General features: G+C 38.4%; 1 protein-coding gene across 9 annotated transcripts in view; it reads right to left on the reverse strand.

Annotated features, from left to right (window-relative positions):
• Nucleotides 1-14,427, reverse strand: part of PKP4 (plakophilin 4) — a 247,763-nt gene that overhangs the window by 59,327 nt on the left and 174,009 nt on the right. For 7 of the 9 annotated variants that reach the window (XM_059167275.1, XM_059167271.1, XM_059167268.1 and 4 more), the window contains exons 5-6: nucleotides 2,493-2,624; nucleotides 2,193-2,383 (exon numbers count right to left, since the gene is read on the reverse strand). In XM_059167275.1, the coding sequence (XP_059023258.1) occupies nucleotides 2,193-2,383; nucleotides 2,493-2,624 (323 nt within the window). The remainder of the gene's footprint in view (nucleotides 1-2,192; nucleotides 2,384-2,492; nucleotides 2,625-14,427) is intronic. The other 2 variants (XM_059167273.1, XM_059167272.1) reach the window with 1 other exon arrangement.

A 14,427-nucleotide genomic window follows, 5' to 3' on the forward strand; every position in this document is an offset into this window, starting at 1 on the left:
CATTGAGGGATGTTGGCTGGACTGGGGCACTGGCCTGAGAGGAACAGGCCTAGGATCTGATAGCAGGGTGCTGAGCTGCAAGCCCAGGACTAGGCTACTGGAGTACAGTTCACACCAACCCCCTCTCACCTTTAATTAGGACACTAAAAGGACAAACTGGAAAAAGGCAAGGACTCTGTACACTCTTAGATGTCATTAAGAGGAAGAATGCTTTGTCTTGTGAAGACAAGCAAGCAGACCTATGCGTGCTCAAACTCAACAACTCTGGGAGGGCAACAGCCATGGAGAGAAGATCTGGGGTGGGAAAGCGATGGTAAATAAAACAACAAGGCAAGAAAGAGGGAGTTTGCAAATGAGTAGACAGTTGGAAAGTTAAAATCTGTGCTCAGCGTTTAGAAATAGTGTTAAAAATAAGTTAAGAAGATCACACATATGAGCGATTTCCTACCAAAATGGGATACTTGGTCTAAGAGCTAGAAATGTGTTGCCCAGACTACATGCAAATCAAGAGATTTCAGAGACCCCCTTGCAACCTAATTCTTCAGCTCTAGGAACGAAATCAGCTTACCGTAAGTTGAGAAAAAAGAGGTAACATGCCCACTTTTGGGGGAGGGGAGGACAAATTTTTGTAGTTAAGATCATTACTATTCTAAAGTGTGACCAAACCAGCCAACATAAAAATTCACCTAAGCAGATAAATTCCTGTAAGCACTTAGTCCAGAGCATCCCTATCATTAAAGGAATAAATGTATACTCTCAGGACTGGGGGTGTGGCTTTGCTTAAAAATGCATGCAATAGGAACATGATGATTGGACAAGAAAAAAAATTCATGAGCTGTATTTATTTTTGTTTTAATACAGAAATGTTTCTCATTACTTAAAAATTTCTGGGCGCTTGGGTGGCTCAGTTGGTTAAGCAACTGCCTTCGGCTCGGGTCATGATCCTGGAGTCTCGGGATTAGTCTCACATTGGGCTCGCTGCTTGGTAGGGAGTCTGCTTCTCCCTCTGACTTCTCCCCTCTCATTTTCTCTCAAATAAATAAATGAAATCTTAAAAAAAAAAATGAAATCCATTAGAAAAAATTTTTCTTCTATATTGTTGAGCCAAAGTGCCAAAGCCCTCTTGTGTTTCTCCTTCGGCATGGAAAGCCTGGTCCACTGTGGTTTTACCTGTAGGGCTTCCTCTATTACATCATCATCAGATTAGTGGCTGCCTAACTCCTTGGATGATCTTGCCATTTTTCAGCTCCACAGAAATCAGTGGGGTACCTGGACAGATTGTCATTCTCACTGGTTCTTTCACTCAGGATCCTACTGCTTCCATTAATTCTGGTCCATGCTAGTGGACTGATGTGAATGAAGCGGCAGTGGGGGAGGAGCTAAGGAGTCTTTGTCAACATTACATAGGCTGTCTTATTTTTTGACCAACAAGTTAGAAAATCCTAACTTAACAGAATGGCTACACTTGTATATGATAATCTTCCATAGACAAGAAAATAAACAATCTTTTTTCTTTTTTAAAGATTTTATTTATTTATTTGACAAAGAGAGATCACAAGTAGGCAGAGAGGCAGGCAGAGAGAGAGAGGGGGAAGCAGGCTCCCCGATGAGCAGAGAGCTGGATGTGGGCTTGGTCCCAGGACCCTGAGATCATGACCTGAGCCGAAGGCAGAGGCTTAACCCACTGAGCCTCCCAAGCACCCAAGAGTAACTACATTCTAACAAAGAATTGTGATTTCAGGGAACAATTCCAAAGGTGAAGGCAAAAAACTTTGGGTGGAACAGGCCAGTTCCATTTTATTTAGGCGTGTTCTGCCCTCTGGATTCTCTAGAACATATTGTAGCTCTAGCATTTTCAGGAACACACAACCCCTAGAGGTACTACAATGATCCACCCAGTTTTCCCATACTCCTGCCCTGGACTCTTCCTTCCATGCCAAACTTGCTTCTTCTAAAAAAAATTATTCTCCCGTATCTGGAATTTGTCTGAATTCATTAATTGGAGCTAATAAATAATTCCTACAAGATTTTTTTTTTTTTTTTAAATATCACAGACCTGAATAGTGTTAAAATGATTCTACTACTTTGTCCATTCTATAAGATCAGAACTGTACGAACTGATTTTACATCTAATACAGAATACTTACAACAGATATTCGGTTAGGAGGCTATTTCTTCTGTGCTTGGCTTACCTGAACCAGTGTTTGTCCTTCAGCTCTTGAATTCCTCACCAAATGGTTATTAGTTGATCCTATGAATGAATGCTGTGGTCTATTTTCTGCTTTACTCAAATTCTGGCTGTTGTGGAAACTCCCTGCTTCCTGGTATCCACTGTCAGAATAAGAATTCATTTGTGTTGAACTTCTTGAGTTACCCAATGATCCTGAAGGAATGAAACCAGCAGGAAATATGTTTATTTTACACTTCTGATGCTCATTTTCAAATAGCACAAATTAAAAGCAAATCGATACTTAAAAGATAATACAACAGACCCTCACTTTCATGAAGAGATGTCTGTTCTGGTGAATAGAGGGTCCCCTGTTCTGGCTCTGTCCTGATGAGATAGTTGTTGGGGTGGACAGCGTCAGAAACTCTAGGTTTGTTTACACCAGTATTTGGCACATCTGTAAGAAGATAAGTTTAATCAGCTAAATCTAATGACAGTATTATATCAAAACTTGCTATAAAGGTTCAGATATTTGTAACTTCTTATAATCTACATGTTAATACTATACCATTTTCATTGTAAACTGCACAATCATTTAGTCTCTTTTTATATGAGTGTTTCATATACTCATTTTATTAATGTTTAATTATTAATTAATAAAATTTATAAATTTCATGACAATTTTTCATCCTGATTACCACCCAAAGTTAACTTATATATTATAGGAAACTAAAATCTGAAAGCTGACCTTGTTTCTCCTTGAAAAACTCACCTCTCAAGTGACTTCTTCCAAGAGGAAGACTCAGGGTAGGGATGGTGGCTAAGTGTTTAATAAAGGATCCTCCATACCTCCAAATGTTTGAAAAAAAAAAACCAAACAAACAAACCTTGCATGGTGTTTATATTATTGAGCTTGGTAATGAAATCTCTGAAGGCAGAGTTAGGGCTTTATGTTTTATTTCATGTTATCTAAAATCAATGGAACTCTGTATGGTGTTCTCAGAGTTACAAATGATGGAAATTTTAATTTTTTATCTATTTGCTTACCTTACTCTTTTTAGTCTTTTTCTGAATCAATATAGACATATCTAAACTTGATTCTTGTTTCCCCACTCCGAATCTGTCTCTCCCACTACCTTATTTTACTTTCAACTGTGTCATTTTGCCCTCTTGATCTTAAAAACAAAACTATTTATCCCCCTCCCTATCTCCGACATCTGTTTTGTATGCTGTAAATTGGGGTGGTGTAAATCACACAATCTTGCCCCATTTCCATTCAAATGTGACCTCTTTTCTCTATTTCTTCAAAATATATTTGCCCATCTTCTGATTATCTTCAGAAGTCTCTTCCTCAAACTTAACCTTCAGGTTGCTAACAAACATTTTTTTCAGGAATGCTGCTTCAGGATCTCTTCGAAGCTTTACATAAAGTCCTTATCACATTTTGAGTCCCCTAAGGATTTCACTGTTTTCATTTGTCTTTCCTTTCTTTCTTCCTTTAACTACTTCTTTTTTTTTTTTTTTTTTTTTTTTAAATTTTTTTTTTTTTTTAAAGATTTTATTTATTCATTTGAAAGGCAGAGATTACAAGTAGGCAGAGAGGCAGGCAGAGAGAGAGAGGAGGAAGCAGGCTCCCCGCTGAGCAGAGAGCCCGATGCGGGGCTCGATCCCAGAACTCTGAGACCATGACCTGAGCCGAAGGCAGAGGCCTTAACCCACTGAGCCACCCAGGCGCCCCCCTTTAACTACTTCTTAAGGCTCTAAGAATGATGCAGCTATGGGAAAAGATAGGTGTGTGTGGGAGACACAGGAGCATCTGGGGGAAAGGAGCTGAGGAAAAATTTCCTATAGGAAGTAAAGCTTGCCCCTTCTTTACCACATGTAAACTCTCGCCACTAGTGTGTAAGCTTAGCGCCAGCAGGGACTTTTATCTAGTCTGTTTGTGTTATGTCCTCAGTGCCTGTGATAGGTACATTGTACTCCGTAGGTGACTGGTAAGTATTTGTTGAATAAATTCCCAGGTAAGAAGAGCAGCTTCTCATTATTGAGTGTGGATTCATACCTGGCACTGTGCTGTGGCTTTATTATGTTCAATAAAGTTTATCTATGCAAAGCAAAGTAAAACTTGTAGGCAATGCTGATTAAGCTAGTTTGGAAAGTAAATACAAGTTTTATAGGAGAGCCGGGAGCCCCGCTGCATTCTAAACCTTTAAGCCTGACACTGATTCAATCCAAGGTTTTGTTCCCTCGCCTCCAGAAAGATTCACTGACATTCTTAATATAGGTTTTTAACAACCTGCCTCTTGATTTATTATTTGACAGTACACTTCTAGTGGTAGAGTTCTGTGACAGTTCTGAATTCTGAAGTTTGGAATTTCCATAAAGATCACAGATTGTATATGGTTTCCTTGGTACACACTGAAACCTGATCTGAGGCTCTGTCAGGCTGATGATCCTAGGGAGTGATCTGCTTCATTCGTAAGTCTCCTGTTACAAACTTGGGTTCTACCTATTCTTATGTAGCACTTCTGGCTGAAATGCTATGAAGGACTACGGAAAATACGTACTTTGCTAGGCTACTAGAGTATTATGTGGAGTTTGTGTGCCAGGGAATAGCGACATGAGGGACAGCCGGACAGCAGGGCTGTGCCCCAGTCTACCTTGACTTCATCCAAAATGGAGCTCTGACACATCGACTGTGAAACGACAACCCTCTGGAGATATGGAAGCACCCCTGTGGGAGCTCCAAGACTTCTCCTACGTGGAAAACGTACCATTTTTTAAAAGAAAAAGAGGTTTAGATAGTTCTTAGCTTCAGCTTTAGTACAAGATTAAAACATGGGACACCAATACATCAAAGCTTTCTGCCTGGAAACACCAGGTGGCATGCAGTGTCAGGAGCTGAAAACTTATCACCATGGAAACCAAAACCCATTAGCGTCCAGGCATGCCTCTTTTTTTTCTCTTTTTTCTCTAGTTTCTATTAGAAACTAGTATTTAAATAGGAAAAGAGAAAGAGGCCCCTAAAAGATTTGTACCTCAGCAATTGTGTCTCCTCATCCAGTGGAACAGTTCTTCACAAATCGTGTGACAAACAACTGTGCTCATTTAAACTCTTCTTTAAGAGAAGCTATTTAAAATAAATAATCTAAAACAGATCAAGCACAAATTGTGGGGTACAGGATTCCACACTGGCCACCCTAATTAACAGAATTAGTATCTCAAAAAATACAAAAATAAACAAAATAAACAAAATTACCCTGAAAGTAACACAACCATGTACCCTCTTTAAATATTAGTATCCATTTCTTATACTTTTAAAGATTTATTTATTTGAGAGAAAGAGAGGAGCAGAGGGAGAGGGGGAGAGAGAATCTTAGACTCCCTGCTGGATGCACAGTCCTATGTGGGGCTCGATCCTACAACTCTGAGATCATGACCTGAGCCACTATCCATAGTGGGATGCTTAACCAAGCTACCCCGGAACCCGTTTCTTATACTTTTAAATGTAAGAACTCAAAAAAAAATAGAACATGGAAAAGGACAGTGAGATGGTAACTAGAACACTAAAATACTAAATTCTCATGTCCTCCAAATCTAATTTGACGATTTAAATACCTGAGTTATTTAGAGAACAGGGTCTAAATTTTATTTCTTTTTAAAAATTTTTTTATTTTTAAGTAATCCCTACACCCAGTGTGGGGCTTAAGCCCACAACCCCAACATCATAAGCTGCCATTCCACTGACCAAGCCACCCAGGCGCTGCCCCTATTTTTAAGTAAACACTGAAGTTAAAGTTTTAAAAAAGTTGATAAATATGTATTTATATTATAACTATGATATATTTACATATTAATCAGCTACAAAGCAACCAATTCTAAACTATCAAGGGGTCTTTGGTCATTTTTCTACTTCTATAATGAAGCCCAATGGTAATATATATCTGCAAAGACAAAAAGATATTGGTATCTTTTCTCAATCATTAAAAGAAAGTTAAATCATTTTCATACTGTTTTACTATTATTTACTGTTTTCTTGACAACTTGTAATTCCCAAATTACACACAAATAAATATATACACACATGGTTGTTATTAGTAAGAGGGCCCAGTTCCCCATCATTGTAGAAGGTATTCTTATTGTAGTAGGGAAAGGTTCAAAATTATTAACTATGTATTATTTATGTAGTCTTACTTTAAAATTAATGTCTTTTAAAAATAAGTGCTATCAGAAATAAAATAAGACACTAGTCAAATTTACCAGAGAAACCAGTCTTACAAGATGGGATCACTTCAGGATCACTGCCATAAACTAGAGTGAAATACCTGGCATGTTGTGATTTAGCAAAATGAGAACATGAAACTGAGAGACGTTTTGATGAACAAAAATGGCAAATGGAGAACACTTTTCCAAGCAAGACATACAAATGGCTAACAGACACATGAAAAAATGTTCATAATCATTAGCAATCAGGGAGATTCAAATAAAAAACCACATTGAGATACCACCTACCACCAGGTAGAAGGGCCAAAATCAACAAGACAGTAAACAACGTGTATTGGAGGGGATATGGAGAAAGGGGAACCCTCTTGCACTGTTGGTGGGAATGCAAGTTGGTGCAGCCACTCTGGAAAACAGTGTGGAGATTCCTTAAGAAATTAAAAATAGAGCTTCTCTATGACTCTGCAATTGCCCTACTGGGTATTTACCCCATAGATACAGATGTAGCAAAAAGAAGGGCCATCTGTACCCCAATGTTCACTTTATTTTTTTTTTTTTAAAGATTTTATTACTTATTTGACAGAGAGATACACAGTGAGAGAGGGAACACAAGCAGGGGGAGTGGGAGAGGGAAAAGCAAGCTTCCTGTTGAGCAGGGAGCCCAATGTGGGACTCAAACCCAGGACCCTGGGATCATGACCTGAGCCAAAGGCAGACACTTAACAACTGAGCCACCTAGGCGCCCTGCACCCCAATGTTCATAGCACCAATGGCCACAGTCACCAAACTGTAGCAAGAGCCAAGATGCCCTTCAACAGACGAATGGATAAAGAAGATATGGTCCATATATACTATGGAGTATTATGCCTCCATCAGTTAGGATAAATATCTAACTTTTGTATCAACATGGATGGGAGTGGAAGAGATTATGGTGAGTGAAATAAGTCAAGCAGAGAGAGTCAGTTGTCATATGGTTTCACTTACTTGTGGAGCATAAGAAATAACACAGAGGACATGGGGAGATGGAGAGGAATGAGATGGGGGAAATCAGAGGGGGAGACGAACCATGAGAGACTATGGACTCTGAGAAACAAACTAAGGGTTTTGGAGGGGAGGGGAGTGGGGGGGTTCGGTGAACCTGGTAGTGATACTAAGGAGGGCACGTATTTCATGGAGCACTGGGTGTGACGCATAAACAATGAATCTTGGAACACTGAAAAAATAAGTTTAAAGTTTAAAAAAAAATGGAAAACAGAATGTCTATGCTACTTCTTTCATCTGTGTACTTTAAGAATATGTGTTACTTTTTCACAAACATGTTTTGTGGAACATCAGAAATATTTTAGGGGGCATTTTCAAACATCAAATTAGCATCTTCTATGAAAATGCATGTCTAAGAATATGGAACTTTAATAAAACTTCAAGGAAGAATGAAATCTCCATGTATGTTTTGTGAATGGGAGATTATTGGAACCAGGGTCCTTCTTGCCTGCTACATTTCATCTGAGTGCCCCCAAATCACCTAAACAAGGGCAATTAATTAGAAAAAGCAGAAGGCTGCAGCTAAGAAAATACTAGGCAGTAAGGGACACTAATGCTGTAGGGCTACATAAATCTCATGTATTATCCACCATTAAGCTCACACTGAAAGATAAAACACAAAGTGTACTATGATTTATCTCCCAAATACACACCAAGTGTGCATTGAAAATAGGCTCAGGAAACAGACCAAGGTCTCTCTAAATAACCTGAAATTACTGAAATTGCTCTGCTTTGTTAATCTCTGTGTCTTACTGTTTATGGTATATGAAATGGAGGTCTATACTATGTGTTAAATCACCATGGAAACAGGAACCTAGAGATCAGTAAGGAGATTTTAAGTATATACAACTCTGTAACTAGTCTTTCACAGTCCAGCATATTATAACTTTTTACTAGATTCTTCTTGTTTGTGCCTGTTCTGAGTTGCTATGGTGTTTAAAGGTTTGCCCTTACATAAAAGATAGTGCAGTGTGAGTTTTGGCAGGACTCCTGGGATGGTAATGGAATGCAGTGTTAAGGCAGATGATGCTGTCTTTGACAGTTAAGGGAATTGAGTAGCTCTCTTTTCTTCCGACTTTGGCCTGTGAGTTGAAGTTAGGCTTTCATACTCTGAGTGGCAACACTTTATGAAAATATGAGTAGAAAATTTTGTCTTTTTTTTTTTAGTTTTGTCTTATGGGGACTCAACTTCCTGTTTGGCTCTGGTATTCTGGCTTCTTGTAGGGCGACAGGTTCAGGAGGGAGTCTACATTCCACAAAGCTATAACAATTTTCCAGTGCCTTCTATGGCTAAGAAGTAAAGCTCTATTCCAAATTCTGGAAGAGAACATGGATGATGGCCTTGAAGACTTCTCCTCTTCAGTAACTTCTTCGATGTACAAGATTCACTTCTACAGTAGGTAACCCAATTACTGGAGGAAATGAGATGATTGGGAAATACTGTTGCTGAGTGGAAATGTGAATAGGGTAATGGAAACATGAACCATGAAAACATTCTCTGATTCACAGAAGACACAGATAGACATTGACTAATAACTTAAGATCATAGATATGTGGGGTGTATGGACTCAAAATATCAATTACTATTTACACATGATATCCTCTAAGAGCTGGGCTTTAAAATAAGTTAAAACCTGCAAGAATGGGCAGAAGCTCTTGTTTACTTAACTATTTCTTGTCTGGTTCTCTTGAGTGTATCTAGATTCTTGGATCTTATACATACTTATGCTATCTTTTAAAATATTGTGACAGTGGCTCTAAAAATTTTACTCATCTAGAAAATGTTCAGTGAAAAGCCTTGGAAAATGGAAACCATTAATGAAGTATCTTCTAGTTCACTTTAAACTTTGCTCTAAACATCAATTAGCCTGCCTTAAAAACCACTGTAAAAGCTTATCAGTCTGAATTCAATTTTGTGGCTTAAGCAAACTTAGTTTCTGCATAAGCTGGTATAAAGCACTTTATTTAATTTCTATAATGCAAATCTAAAAGTATTTTATAGTTTTATATGTCACCAGAGAGATCTCTTCTTCATAATATTTTAAAATTCCTGAATTCTGTTCAGAAATACAAAATGATTAAAAAATAATCATTAGAAAAAAAGGTCTTTCTGCAAATAGTCATATTAAAATGAGTATTTATCAATTTTGAGTATTTTGAGTCCAGGCATCAATTAAAATGCAGGTGTTACACTTACCATAAAGCATTTATACATGTAAGAGGAAAACTAGAAAAATAAGAGGAGTTTAGAACTATAAAGACGAAAAGAAATAGATCACACATGTCAAGTTTCCAACACCGAGTTTACAAGTAGGTGATCATAAAAGGCCACGGGCCTCTTGCTTCCTACAGAGAAAGCTAAAAAAGAATCAAGGATTTTCTGTGATGTAAAAAAATCAGTGATCTATGGAATATAAGTGCTCAAAAATCATTCAAATTCAAAGATACACTTCATTTTAGGGCAAAATAATGTTACCAAATATAGAAAAGGGTATATTTGATAGTAGATGATACAAGACAGATACCCTCTGCTAAAACTAAACAAAAAAACTCCCCCAAAACAAAAGCCAAGAAAAGCTTTTTTTAAAAAAGATTTTATTTATTTACCCAAGAGAGAGCATTAGCAGCAGGCGGGGAAGGGGGGGGTGGAGAGTAAGGGAGGAGGGGGAGAAGAGGTGGTGGGGGGCAGCGGGAAAGGGACAAGCATATTTCTGCCTGAGCAGAGAGCTTCGCTCAGGACTGGGTCACCTAAGCCAAGGGCAGGTGCTTAGCCAACTGAGCAACCTAGGTGCCCCAAGAAAACTTCTTTAAAACAAAACAAAACAAAACCCATAGAAATCTGTAAGGGTAAAATGATATTCCTATCAAAAAGAATAGAAAAGGTCTTCTAAAACTAGGTTTTACTGTGGTTTTCTATTGGGCTATCTTTTTTGGTATAGATTATAACGGTCGAGCTAAATGCAGACTAACTCTGGCTTAGGAATGAAATGTGGGGTTACAGATGGTAGCCTTTCTGACATTTCCCAAAGCAAGCAACAGCTGTAAACTGAGGAAGTATGTGGCTCTGTGTGTTGAGGAGGTGGTAATAGGAAAAGGAGCTTATAAACTTGATACTTTCTATTTTATTTTAGGCAGTTAATAGAATATTTGTTCACATATCACAAGAGAGAAAAACACTTAAATATTTGTTTAAAATGTTTAAATTAAACATAAAATGTTAGAAGCTAACACTGGATATGTGATTTTACTTTTTAAGATTTTATTTATTTATATGTCAGAGAGAGAGAGTGAGTACACAAGCAGGTGGAGCAGCAGAAGGAGAGGGAGAAGTAGGCTCCCCGGTGAGCAGGGAGCCCAATGTGGGACTCGATCCCAGGACCCTGAGACCATGACCCGAGCTGAAGGCAGACGCCTAACCAACTGAGCCACCCAGGTGTCCCGGATATGCAATTTTAATACAAAGTCCTACCCCACCAGGCACCTGGGCGGCTCAGTTGGTAAAGCAAAGTGTCTGGCTCTTAATTTTGGATCAGGTCATGATCTAAGGGTCGTGAGATTGAGCCCTGTGTTGAGCTCTGTGTTGAGCACTGAGCCTACTTAAGATTCTCTCCCTCCATCTTCCTGTCCCTCATCCTGTGCCTGTGCTCTCTTTCTCTAAAAAAAGCCCTAATTCAGTGTATTTAAGTCTTACGGGGATGTGTAACATACATCCCCATAAAGTATGAGTAAATGGTGTAGGAACATTCAGATACATATTTGCTAAAGCAAAATGCTAACATTCTTATTTGGTGCTTGCCACCCATGCCCATACTCTGTCCAGTCTTTTCACTATAAGCATCTTTGCTACAGATTACTTTACCATAAGCAATTTCAACACACTTTTGCTGTGTCACTAACTGGCTGTGAGCCAAGTTTGCCATACAAGATAATTAAAAAAAACCTGGTTGACAATTTGTTTTTTCTTTATTGATGTAGTACTCTTATTTTTTATTTAAATTAAATCTTAAGCCCTCATAATAGTCTATATAGTGGTGCAGAGTTCTGAGCCCACTTTTCGCACACAACTTTGGGACATCTATCAATGGACATGTGAAAGTATGCTAAGAACAAACAACAGCGTAGAAGCCTTATCACAGCACAACACAAAATTCAGGTTCAAAGATGTATTCTAGTATTTGAAACCTGATGCCTCTCCTAATGAAGAAAACAGAGAAAATGTGATGCCAAACACGGAGACACATCAGCAAGCCAAAGTGTATAATGCTATCAACCAGAGATTTGAAGATAAATGCTGGGGTCCAATCTGCAATATAGAAGCAGTATTGCTAGGACTCTACAATATACGTTTTGAACGTACTCAAATATTTTGCCCTTTGCAATAGTCTTCTACATTTTGCTACTCATTTTTCTTATTTCATTATGTCCTTTGAATGAATCTCTTTTTTTCCCATAGCTTTATCTTTTACAGCACAGCCGCCTTATGGCTAACTAGTTATGCTGCGAAAGTATCTGCAGCTATGATGTGTACAGTGAAGCGGCCTAGAACCTGCACAAACACAGCGGTAAGTGCAGAGTTCTAAACTAGCAGAGAGGCTGATGTCCAGCACAGCAGAGGTAACTCGGCTTAAATTAGGATTCATTTAACAAAATCCCACCAGTGTGGAAAACAGACATTAAATTATGTCTACTGGCTGGAAACTGTCATCTCATACTGCATTCATCTGTGTCATGGCTCACACTGGCAGTATGGCCAACAGCCGGCTGGACTTAGCATGTGTCAGTGTGATGTACTGTTTTAACCCCCAATATGCTGAACCCTTTGTTTAAAGAATTTGTATTTAAGTTTTTTAGAATTAAAGTTTTCAAACATAAAAGGAGAGAGAGAAGGGGCGCCTGGGTGGCTCAGTTGGATAAGTGCCGAACTCTTGATTTCAGCTCAGGTCACGATCTTAGGGTCATGAGATCAAGCCCCGTGCCAGGCTCCATGTTTAGCATAGAGTCTGCTTGGAGCTCTCTCTCCCTTCCCTCGAAAATAAATAAATAAATCTTTAACCAACCCCCCCTCCCCAACAAACAGAAGTACAATTAGCATCCCTCCCAATTTAATTATTGCAACATTATGCCATACTTTTTATGCTCCATTTATTGCTTTTTTCTTTCTTCTGTTAAAGAATTTTAAAACAGATCCCTCACATAAGATCATTTTGACTCTAAATACTTCCATATGTAGCTCTGTAAAATACGGACTTCAAAAAACGACATTTATTCCATCGCACCACATAGAGTTCACAGTCACATTTTCCTGATGTCTCAAAAATTTTTCTTCAGTTGGCTTGTACTTGTCAGGCTGAAATAAGACTTACAGATAGTGCTGGACTCTGATCGTTACTTAGTACCTTAAGTCTAAAAAGGGCTCTCAGGCCCTCATTTTCATTTTCTTGGCTCACTGAGGGAACCACAGCAATAAACTCAGGATGCTCCATATTCTGAATTAGTGTGTGGGTTTCTCATGGTGGCAGGTACGTATCCTCTAACCTCTGTATGTCTTTTAAGCACAAAGTTAGAACTAGAAACTTTCAGGCCAAACTTTTGTGGTTAGAATACTTTATGGATGGTGTTGTGTACTTTATGTCCTGTCATATTGTAACTTTAACAGTTAAGATCAGTCAGTCAATTCAAGCGATGGTAGTCTGATCTTTCCATATTTTCAAGTTCACCATCAACCTCTCTCCTAATGTAATGATTCCCAACCTTGCTTGCATACTGTAATGGCCTGGGATAGGGGTCGGTGTAGAGCTCGGAAACTATTGCTGAGTCCCATGTCCAGGGATTCGAATTCAATCAGCCTAAGCTGAGGTCTGAATATTAGGAGTTTAAAAACTCCCAAGGTGGTTTTAATGTGCAGCCAGGATCGAGAATACAGAGGTTTCTGCATACACTGACAATCTTTGCTTGAATCAATTATTTCATTAGATGATGCAAATTGGTGATTTTTCTAATTTTATTGTCCTTTCTACATTTATCAGCAGAAATTCCTTTGGTATATTTTAGATGTCTTTAAAATTTATTAATGGCCAGGGTTATTTGGTTATCCCAAAATATAATCTGTATAGGACTGGCAGGATAAACTTTTAATTCTTTTCTTTTATTACCAGTAATTAGATTAATTTACTTATGAGTAAGGCAGTATTCTCAGACTGTAGTATGGATCATGGGGGGATCGTCAAAGACCGTTGATGCCTGGTTCGGGGCCCAGACTTATCAGCTCCGCAGGTGACGTGAATATACAGCAAAGCTGGGGACCTCTGGAATGAGGTGTTGGTACTTGATTACCTCCATAGAGAAAAGTTTGTTTTTCGCTTGTTCTGGTAGTGGCTGTTGCATTTTTGTTGACAGAAAAATGTATGTGATCATTTTGATCCAGATATGAAAAGAAAAGAAAGACAGGAAACATGACAATGTTATGAAATTCCAAGATTGGGTTGATTCCTAACTTCCATAAGAACTAATCAAATGGAAGAATGGTCAGTGGTATGCTGGTCTTCATGTAATGTTCTGACTTAACAAATATTTAAGAATCATTTAAGTGATTTTACTATTTAATCTGTCCATAATAAAGCTTATGATATAGGGGAACTGGAAGTAAATGGCTTTTTTAAAGTCTAATAACTTATTAAAATTTTATATATTCATGAAAATTTACACTCCTCTACTCTGGCAACATAGTAAGCACTGATAGACGTAACAATTGGTATAGGTGGGAATGGGTATTTGCAGGGACCCTCTCAGACTCTGAGAGATGGCATAAAGGTTATTTTAAACTAAAGACATTTGCGATTCAACAGAAGTAGAAAGAAACCTTCATGGAGCATCCCTTATTTCACCAAAAAGCAGAAACGTCTGGGAGTGAGGCTGCCATGGGTCCTCTCTGGGGAGATTTATGGCATGAAGAAACAAACGGGAGGACCACTTGCACCTGCATAAACAAACATTATCAC

Source organism: Mustela lutreola, chromosome 3 (genome assembly GCF_030435805.1).
Source record: "Mustela lutreola isolate mMusLut2 chromosome 3, mMusLut2.pri, whole genome shotgun sequence".
Taxonomy (NCBI): Eukaryota; Metazoa; Chordata; class Mammalia; order Carnivora; family Mustelidae; genus Mustela; species Mustela lutreola.